Genomic DNA, 10,558 nt, shown 5'->3' on the forward strand with positions numbered 1-10,558 from the left:
ACGACCTGTGCGGCAAAAGCGCACAGTGTACCCAACCTCAACTAGGTTTAGGGTTGGTCACTGAGAAGATGTGGGTGTACCCAACCCAAGAGTACCTTGGCTAGCTAAGGAATCATAGTAGCCACCATTTGGCCCAAAGCTCAACCATGAGCAGAGATCTATCAAGTGGGAGCCCCATGCATCAAAGTTCCACCAAACCCTAAGCCTCATTTGTTAGATCATTGTCAAGCTACTAGAGGCCCAAGGCTTCTACAAAGGAACCTCATCCGTTAGGGTCCTAAGAACCTTGTCATACCCTTAAGCCAAAAATATCTAAGTGGTAGCCTCAACACCTAGTGCCACCCTAGCGCTCAATGCTTCACTAAATCCCGAGATAATATTTCTAGAAGCACAAGGATTCTACAAAGGGAACCCCCACATGTGGGTGTGAAGATCAAACAGACCTGTGCCTCAGACCCTTGCAAACCCACCCTTGAACAAGAATCCCAAGTGGGTGTGGAGACCCTCCTCCGATGCCACCCCTAAAGTCTAAGTAGGAATGGAGAGTAGCACCACCATGATGCATGACAAACCTGCCAATGAAGCAGATGGAAGAAACTATGTTCGTGCCACCAATCCCATGCATAGTGGTTGCATCCCCGATTATTCTAATTTTCAGATGAGCCACCCAGGGTGCCAAGTGTTTTATTGTGTCTTTTAGATGCTACTCCCTAAACTTAGAGGGATCCCCATGGCCCTGTGACACCCACGTGCACCATGTCATAACATTAACTTGCCAGTAGTAGATGGAAAGTTAAAGTTCAGACAAGCACACTAAAAAAGCCAATCTCGGTGGTGTGTCTAAGCTTTCATCATGTATGGGCAAGTGATTCTCTGCCCTCACCTACTTTGAGTGCACGTAGGGTAAGCCTTGAATTCTAAGAGCATGTGTACATTTGTCATGTAGCACCCTTGCTCAATTGTAAAGGTACTACCTTCACCTTGAATAATAAAAAACATAAAAACCTAAAAAAACATAACCAAAAATATTAAAAAATAACTAAAAGCATGCACATGCACCACACCCCCATACACACACTTATTTTTATAGCACACACATGAATTCAAGAGTGCACGTGTAAATGTGTGTGCACGCACGGGGTGTGTATGTGTGCCTTCAAATGTGTGGGGTGCACAATGTGCAAATGGGAATGTGTGGGGTGTGTGCAAGTGCATGAGCTGATGTGGGTGCACTGACGTTTGTACAAGGAGGTGTCTGTATGTGTACATGCATGCACCCCACACATTTGCATAGCACGCACGTGCAACATAACCCCCGGCCACCAACACCAACACCACCAAACCAACCCCAGCCTCTCCAATATCATCACTGGCCTCTCCATCACACCAAACCAACCCCAGCCTCTCCAATATCATCACTGGCCTCTCCATCACACCAAGCCAACATCTCTTGGGCCCACACCAAGCCACCCTAAGCCTACCACAACCCAAGCCCCAACTTCTCAACACTTCAAGCCAATCAACCAGCATCCAAATCAAAGCCACTGAGACCACCCCTCAACCATATCCACTATCAACATGACAACCGACAAAGCCCACAACCAGTAAACCATACTCGCAGGCAACTTCAAAGCTGCGTCACATCCCCCGCCATCCTGACTACCAAAGCACTACATCATAACCCGACTAAGCTACAAGCCCCCCAATAAGAAGACTAAGAGATGCCATCAACCTCAAAGGAGCTGGCACAATGGCAAGCACCACCCTGTACACCAACACAGACGGCATAACAAGGCAACAATTTCTTGGCAATCTTGTTTGTTCAATAATTACTCCATGAATGGTGGGCTAGGTAATGATCTTGTTTGTCTAATAATTACTCCATAAATGGTGGATACGTCGTGTAATTTCTCTATGAGTGTTTATAGAACACCCCCTACTATGGCAAGATTCTTTGAATTTTGTGAAAGCCTGATAATGTGTAAATAGCTTCCTGGGGGGATCACAAGTAGTTTTATTACCGTGGTGAGTTTGGTAACTTAGCAACTCACCATTTGTTAAAGATGTATGTTAATGTAGAGGCAACAAAAAATAGTTTTATTAACCTGGTCAATTAGTAACATAGCAACTCACCATTTGTTGAAGATGTATGTCAATGTAGAGGCAACAACAACCAACAAGAAGGACAAATCCATCACCATTAAGTCCTAGTTTTAATAAGGATGTTAAGGAGTCAACTATGACATGTACTTTTCCATGTAGTTTTTGAAAGTTGACACAAGTTAAACTTTTTTTTATTACTTTAAAACTAGAAATTTAAAGACATTGAATGGGGTGGGTGGGGGGATTTTAATGAATAATCACATGATAGAATTTAATTGGCCTGTCGCTAAAAGATCACCTTTGTCATCATCACATCATCATCCTTATCATCAGCATCTCTCTGTGTGTCCTTCTCTTTCCCATCTTTGTGTGGAGTGTTTGGTTTAGCAAGTCATCATCAAGCTTCCATGATGACAAACCCCATGTTCAATCCTTATCCCTTCACTACACCATGGTGAGGCGACCTTGCTATAAAGTTCAAAGAACTCACATCATCTCTCTCTCTCTCTCTCTCTCTCTCTCTCTCTCTCTCTCTCTCTCTCTCTCTCTCTCTCTCTCAGTTCTCTTTTCCACTATTCCACTATCACACTAAACATTATCAAAAAAATTTCAAACTCTAGAAGGTACCAAAAAAGACTTGAAACTTCAAACTCTAGAATTTGTATTTGAAATGACCACTTAGAATATAACTCAAATGTAAGTCCAAAAATCTTGTCAAAAGTGCTATAATGGATTTTAAGGAGGAAATGTAGCCCTTCGCTTTTATGAGCTAGCCACGTCGAGAGGCTTGTAAATTATTGTGAGTACTATGATATTTTAGATCATAGAGGTGCTGTGTAAAATTGAAGACTTTGTGCATAGCCTACTCTCTTGGATTATAAGACTACCCCTAAATAGGTGCACTCAAGCAAGTGCATGTTTGTTCTACAATGATGTTTAAAGGAAGGCTAAACATTACAAAAGACAATCTGACTCATTCATGAACCTTTTCCATTCATAATTGTGTAAATACTCCCAAGGGTGTTTATATTGATCTTTCTCCACCCATCGGGTGATTGGGGGCTTTAATAGGGGATAGACAATCCCACCATAGGCCATCATCAAAAGAAAGGCCAAGAGTCTCTTCACATGTTCTCCTCAAATTTGGAAACAAATGGAGGTCAATGTATATACCTAAGTGATATGTCTCCCACATTAAACTTTTCATTTAATAAAGCAAGGTGATGGGGTATTTTCAAATTATGGAGGTTGATCTCTAAACTCTATCAATAGAATTTTTCTAAACACAGGCCACATGTTGTGTGAGGAAGAGGGCTATAGCGACGAGAAGAAGAAGTCTTGCAACTACCATGTAAGGAAGATGTTTTATTGTTAAGGGTTTAAAGAGAAGCAACATGCACATGGAACTATTGGGGTTGTGGAGTATAAGCATTTGTACAATCAAGCAGTTGGGTTTAATACTTAAAGTAACATGCACATGGAACTATTGGGGTTGTGGAGTATAAGCATTTGTACAATAACGAGCAGTTGGGTTTAATACTTAAAGTACAAGCATTAAATGATCCCAAAGATGTATCAAAATATGTGCAAGGTGAGTTATACACAAAAAGATGAGGGCTAGATAGATCCCTTGCCCATGGATAGAGGAGATCCCTCATCTATGAGAGATTCGAGTGGGTAGATTCCCCTTTTTACGAGCGGAGATATGTATGTAAGACCCTTAACATGAGTCATGCATCATCCATGGATGGAGGAGATCTCTCCTCTATGATTCCCTTTTTTACGAGTGGGATTATGTATATAAAGACCCTCAACACGAGTCTCATGCATGTGAAAATGGATTGCAAAGCTCTCTGAGGGCCCATTTCCACACAGGGTATGGTTGGCAACTGGTTGTAACGTTAAGTTGATCCTATAGGTTAAGCTCACAACCACACAACTGGTGGGCTATTTTGTCTTGATCCACTTTAATCCTCTACAAAACTGACATTTTCTTTTTGGCAACCAATTAAAGTGTATAAATTGGCCGAAGAGCTCAAGAGCCAGTGTGTGAAAAAACCCTTTATTTGTATAAATATTGATAATTGGAAGTATTTTTGACAAATTTATGTTGATTTAAAGGTACTTATAACTAAAACCACCCCAAATCTTACGATCTTCAAATCGTTGACTCTAATTTTCGCACACTGTACCCGAGGGGGGTTTCCTCGGAGTCATTTGCTCGATTTGACGGGTACATGTGAAGAGGTGTAAGGAGTGTGGACTTTTTTGAACCTGTGGAAGGTGACAAAAGTTGAACTTTTACATTACTTTGAAGGTGGAGGAAAAAGAGCATTAAATGGGAAAAAACACACACTCAAAGAGAGGGACCTTGGTCCTTGATCACATGTGAGGGGACTTGTCTAATGCCCTTTTAAAAAGGTCTACCACAACCTCACACGCACAATGCACATGATGAGGACACGTGGGTGGCTTGCTTTGGAAGGGTGACATGGAAATAAATAAATAATAATAGTTCAATGGATATATATTGTATATGATACGATGATGGGGGGAAAGGTGCTTCAGTTTAACCGTAAAAGGAACAGAAAGTTCACCTGATCTTCATGGGCTTGTGTGCCAGCATTATTATTGCAATCTAACAATTTCTGAAATTCAAATTTCCAAATATATATAGCTAAATAAATAAATGAATTCAAATATCAAAATTGAAACACATTTTCTCATCAAAAAAAAAGAAACACTATAGATAAATTAAAAATATAGCTATATATATATATATATACATAGGGCATCACCAAAAATAGAGCACAGTTTTTTAGTTAGGAAATTTTGGAATAAAATAAATTCATGTTTCGTTTTTAATTGTTTTTTAAATATTAAAAGATATAACCTTGCGGTCCATCTAACTGCATTCCTTCCAATCATTTGTCAATGATTTTGAAAATTATTATTATTATTTTTTGCAATTCTGATTTCCATCCGCCGAAGGTCTTCACTGTTGTCAAGATTCGCACCTCCTGTAATCGTGCGAGACGTGGCAAAATCCGACAGGGCACAATCCTCTCGAGCCCCCCATTTGTCCTTGCCTCTTAATCATACCCTTGATCCGCATCATTAATTTTGATATTCTCTAAATCCCATGTTAATACGGTTCTTACAGTGTAATTTGTGCCGTGGCCGCCATAGGATTTGAATTTTGTAAATTTGTACCCTGTTTAGTTTCTGCTCACAAGCGTCAGGACTGAGGCCTAATCAGTTATAGTTAAGGTGGCGGGGGAAATTAATTACTTGATCAGGATGACGAAGAGAACTGTTTAGTGGTAATTTGGTAAATATATGCATAAATTTTAATTACTAAACAGTATAATTTCTGCGCGCATCAATAATGGACTGGAAGGATCAGTGCGCCTTAATCTTCGTGGTTAATCCTAATCACTGTGTAATTGGTGGAGGGATGATCAATTATATTATCTAATTTTATTGTTATCATTTTTCGTGGTGGGCAGCGTGCGCTACAATTATAATGATTCTTATTTTTCATTTTTTATTTTTTTGTTTGTTTAGGTATTTATGAATCATGATAAAAAAGCACGCACGGGGGCGCACGGGGGCTACTGTTCTACCAGAAGGCAAAAATGATAGGCCATTTTTAAAAAACAATTACCATCCTAATTTCTTTTTTTTAAATATCCTTATTATTTCGAAAATTTCTCCCCATTTTTACCAGCCACAGACAATTATTTGCATTTTGCGTTGGGATTTATACACATATAATTAATTACATTTTCCTATTAATTTTCTCACCTATACCTCGATTTTTTTTTCACTTATAAGCCAGATTATGAATTTTTTTGAGGATACAAAATTTGCAATTATAATTTGTAAAGAAAGATGAAGAAGAACATTTAATGGCGACTCTGAATTTTCAGACGCTAAATAAAATTTATTTACTCAGAAAAGTCGAGAAATTCACGAATTAAAATTGTAGAGAAAAATTGGATATGTAACCTAATTTTTCCAGGATAATTGTGCAGGGTTTATAAAATTAACAGGGTAATTATCATGCAAATTCTCTCTCTCTCTCTCTCTCGTGTTGAAAAATGGAAAATAAAAATCATTATGAGGATAATTGTGCGGGTTTAGCACTATTTTTTCCATTAAAATATATTAAATTTAAAATTTAAATGTATATACTCTCTCTCTCTCTCTCTCTCTCTATCTCTCTCTCTCTCAGGAATCATGGGTGCATTTGCTGCAAAAATTTCCCAACACGCTTTTCCTTTTTCTGCCAGCCCAAAGTTCAAACCGTGACCCTCTTTGTAGAAAACCCCCGGGAGTCTGATGATGAGATCACAAGCATTCCATGTAGCCATGACACTCACACACACATGTATATACACATGCACGGCATGCAAATTCCATTGCTTTCATCATTGCTTAGTGTCCAGGGCAAGCACAGGTTCATTCATGTGCACAGCACACACATGCAAGGGTTGCTCGATAACGCAGTTGTTTCCCCTCCCTCTGTAGGTGGAGAGAGAAAGAGAGAGAGTGCGTGCACTGTGTGTGTGTGTGTGTGTGTGTGTGTGTGAGAGAGAGAGAGAGAGAGAGAGAGAGTGTCCTCTTTTATGTACCCTTAATGTTTAGGTCACCTTCTCCTTCACTGATTTCTCCCAATTAGCTCCCTTCCGAGCATTTTTTCAGAGTGCGTCTCTCTCCGTCTGCACAGAAGCAGCACACAGCTCCTCTCTCCTAGCTTCCATGGCGGTGAGGCCTGCATTGTGTCCTTTTTCAGCCCAATTGCAAGCTTTGTTGACACTGCAGCAGCCCCTTGCAATAGCATAGAAAAGCTGGAGATTATAACACAATGGGGAGAGCCCCTTGCTGCGAGAAGCTGGGCCTCAAGAAGGGCCCTTGGACCCCTGATGAAGACCAGAAACTCATTGTCTACATCCAGCAACATGGTCATGGAAGCTGGAGGTCCCTTCCCAAGCATGCTGGTTTTGCCTCTACACCCCTCCTGCATTTGCGTTAATCACTTCTCTTAACAAAAGCTTAAGCTAATTTGCACTTAATCTGTGTTCACGCTTACTGCAAGTAAGGTTCAAGATCATCTGCATTCAAGGTTACTGTACGAAAGGGCTTAAGCTCATCCCTCTAAGACTACCTTAACAACGGGTTTAAGCTAATTTGACAATTAAGCTATCTGTTGGCCAAAAACCTGCACAATTGCTTCTCATCATATTGTATTTCTAAGCTTTACCACTGTAGCTCAATTGCACATGGATTTGGATGCAGTTTTTCAAGCACTGCTGCAGTGGAATGACATGAAGGTTTAGCAGCTATTTCAAAAGTATGCAAGAAACTTGCACTGCGTGTGGATGTCTGGAAAGGGTTCATTGTTGCTGCTTTTTTTGTGCAGGGCTCCTCAGATGTGGGAAGAGCTGTCGCCTCCGCTGGACAAACTATCTCAGGCCGGACATCAAGCGAGGCAACTTTTCTGCAGAAGAGGAGCAGATAATTATAAGCTTGCATGCATTATTGGGGAATAGGTAAGGATAGTCTTGAACTCTTATTTCAAAACAAGAGCAGTGCATGGAAGAGGACTTAGGCTTTATTTTGATTGATTTTGCTTTATGGATATCAAATTAGTGGGTGCTTTGGTTAAATCTAGTAGCTGTATTGATGTGAAATTGTGAATATAGGTGGTTTGCAGCAAGCACAAGTAGATGGTGCATGGCTGCATGAATCAAATATGTATTTCTGGCATGGACTTGACTCTTGACCTGTATTTATGATGCCTGGATGTTTTCTTTCATACTCACAGATAGTATGTGATGATTTTAGAAGAGAATTGTGTGTCCTGATGACCTTCTTTGGGCAAAAAGATGACAAATTAAGTTGGCATGTATGTTGGCATGAGTTGCTTGTGTTTTTTGATATAGAAAGTCTACACAGAATTGTGCGTTCATGTGTATCTCCAGCTTTTGATTATAGCATTGCCTGTGCTGTGGTCTCTGTATATGTGGTCTTCTATGAGCAAAGAGGTTTAATGCATGTTGACATGTATCACGCATGCATCCATATATTCTCTCAAATCACTTTCGATGATAAGATTTCTTGTGCTGTTGCATGTATGTTGTACATGTGGTCTGTAAAGCTCGAGTTCAAGCATATCTCGGCATGAGCTGAGAGCAAAAATTTGTAATGTATGTTGGTTTCAATAACGCGTAAATCTTGGCACGAGCTATCTGCTGTGGGTGTGAGAATTTTGTGCAAGATGTTTGCATGAGGTAATAGCTTGTTTTGATGGGACAATTGTGTATGCAGATGGTCATCCATTGCAAGCCATTTGCCTGGGAGAACTGATAATGAGATAAAGAATTACTGGAATACCCATCTGAAGAAGAGACTACTGCAGATGGGTTTGGACCCAGTGAGCCACAAGCCTTTCTCAGACCGGTACAGTACGGCATCTTCGCTGGTGGCGGGTGTGAAGTCGCCTTATATGATGCTCAATCATCATAGTGTTCAGTGGGAGAGTGCAAGGGTAGAAGCAGAATCAAAGCTGGCCAAGCAATACTCTAATCTTGCCCGGCAAAACCCGGACATTGTTGCAGACTTTGGTGTGGAGAACGAGTCAGGTGATTATTTTCTCAAAGCATGGAAATCAGATGCTGGGGAGGCATTCAGGAGAGGCTTGAGTTTCCCCAACTCTTACTTACAGCAGCTGCGTTCATGTGGGTTGGATGTGAGCGGGTTCCTCATGCAGCATTACAATGAGTCAACGAGAGCCCAACATCATCAACAACAAAAACAACAACAGCCCATTTCTTTGATTGATGCAAATCATACTCTCGGCAGCCTTTTGCTGCATCAGAAGCCTATTGCAAAGCTGCCCACCAACAGCAGTAGCAATTCTGCAGCTCTTTGTGTCGATCACCTCTCCCCTTCTTCACCCCTCTCTTCAGCTGATTGCTCAGCTTTGTATCAAAGCCCAGAATCCATTGTCGTCACCAAGGCTCCAATCAAATTTCATACCGATGGTGACCTTGATGTGGGTGAAGGGAGGGAACGAGAAGACCCAAATAGAGGAGAGACTATGGATGTTGCAGGTGGAGTTTCATCAATCAAATATCTTGCTACTAATGGTGAGCTCAATGTAAAGTATGAAGAAGACCCAAATAGAAGAGAGACTGTTATGAATGCAGCAAATGGCATGCAAACCAGAGCTGAGAATTGGGCTGCTTGTGCAGCACAGCCCATCAAAGGTGCTGATGAATCAAATCATGGTGATGAGCTTGATGGGCTAGCCCCAACATCTCTGCAATGGTCTCAAACACTGCAAATAGAGCAACCATTAGAGTTAACCCCTCCTAAACCAGTGATTAATCTAGCTATTAAGGAGGAGGTGATGCTCTCTGAAGGGGAGAGTATGGTGAGCAAAAACACGAACACTTATCATGATTTGGGGCTGAATTTTTTCATGCCATTGCTGGCACCTGAGATGTGTTTAGATTTTAGTGGGGAGGATGCCCATCTTGAAGCAAATGGGGCCTCTAAAACTAGCTTGTCAAGCTGGCAAGAGCAGTTCACAAGCTCTGCAGCAGCCCCAGACAGCAATGGAGAGCATTACTGGAGCGCTTTGATGAGGGCTATTGTGGCTGCTGCGCCTGCGCAACCCAATTGCTCTAATGCAGCCTCTTAAATCCAATACATAGCGCTAATAACCTCTCTAATCATTGATCAGTGACTTTAACCTTTGGGGAGACTGAGGCTGGTTCTAAATCCACAGTGGTCCTAATTACAGCCCTAATCAATGGTCAAAATGACTTAGGGTTGTTGGGCAGGTTTGGATAAACCTCTAGGACATTTCCCTATATGGTAGGGCAAAATAAACTATGTAAGCCATGTGCTGTCCCCTTGGCAAGCTATCCTAAACTGGGTTTTCATCATTTTTTGCAAGGGTGTAGGTGCAGATATATGATACATTTCAAGCTCATAACTCTCGTCGGTGGAAAGGGGAGATCTCAGCCGTCCGTCCAATGGCCGATGGTCGGGGGGAGGTGTCTGTAATGATCCACAAGGCTACATGTAACTTGTAAGGCATGTTTCTATGCATAAAGTTAATGACATCATGAACAATAACTGATGTATAGCTATCTTATTTTATATACACATCTATCCATTTAGTGCAAGTCATGCCATTCATAAATGCAAAGGCCTTGACCACGCATTATAATCTTACACGCGTCCATTCTAATAAAGGAAGAAATATTTATGGTCCTTTTAAATTGGATCTTGACTTCAATTTGAAAGTACAACTACTCTCTACTCACTCACACACACTAATGCCATCTTCTCGCATTGCGGGAGAATCGAACTCGTATCCTCGGGAATCTGGATGTCTATCTAACCTTACCACTGTACTATTATGTGGTCTACATGGTGC

At 41.0% G+C, this 10,558-nt stretch overlaps 1 protein-coding gene across 1 annotated transcript; it reads left to right on the forward strand.

The window, feature by feature from the left end:
- Positions 1 to 6,292: 6,292 nt before the first annotated feature.
- On the forward strand, positions 6,293 to 10,304 carry LOC147623301 (uncharacterized). The gene is made up of 3 exons (XM_086821412.1): positions 6,293 to 7,106; positions 7,529 to 7,658; positions 8,437 to 10,304. The coding sequence occupies exons 1-3, from the start codon at positions 6,974 to 6,976 to the stop codon at positions 9,812 to 9,814; spliced, it is 1,641 nt and encodes a 546-aa protein (XP_086677538.1). The 5' UTR covers positions 6,293 to 6,973; the 3' UTR covers positions 9,815 to 10,304.
- Positions 10,305 to 10,558: the final 254 nt, after the last annotated feature.

This window comes from Cibotium barometz, chromosome 27 (assembly GCF_041138505.1).
Source record: "Cibotium barometz isolate CiBa-2024 chromosome 27, ASM4113850v1, whole genome shotgun sequence".
In the NCBI taxonomy this organism is placed as follows: Eukaryota; Viridiplantae; Streptophyta; class Polypodiopsida; order Cyatheales; family Cibotiaceae; genus Cibotium; species Cibotium barometz.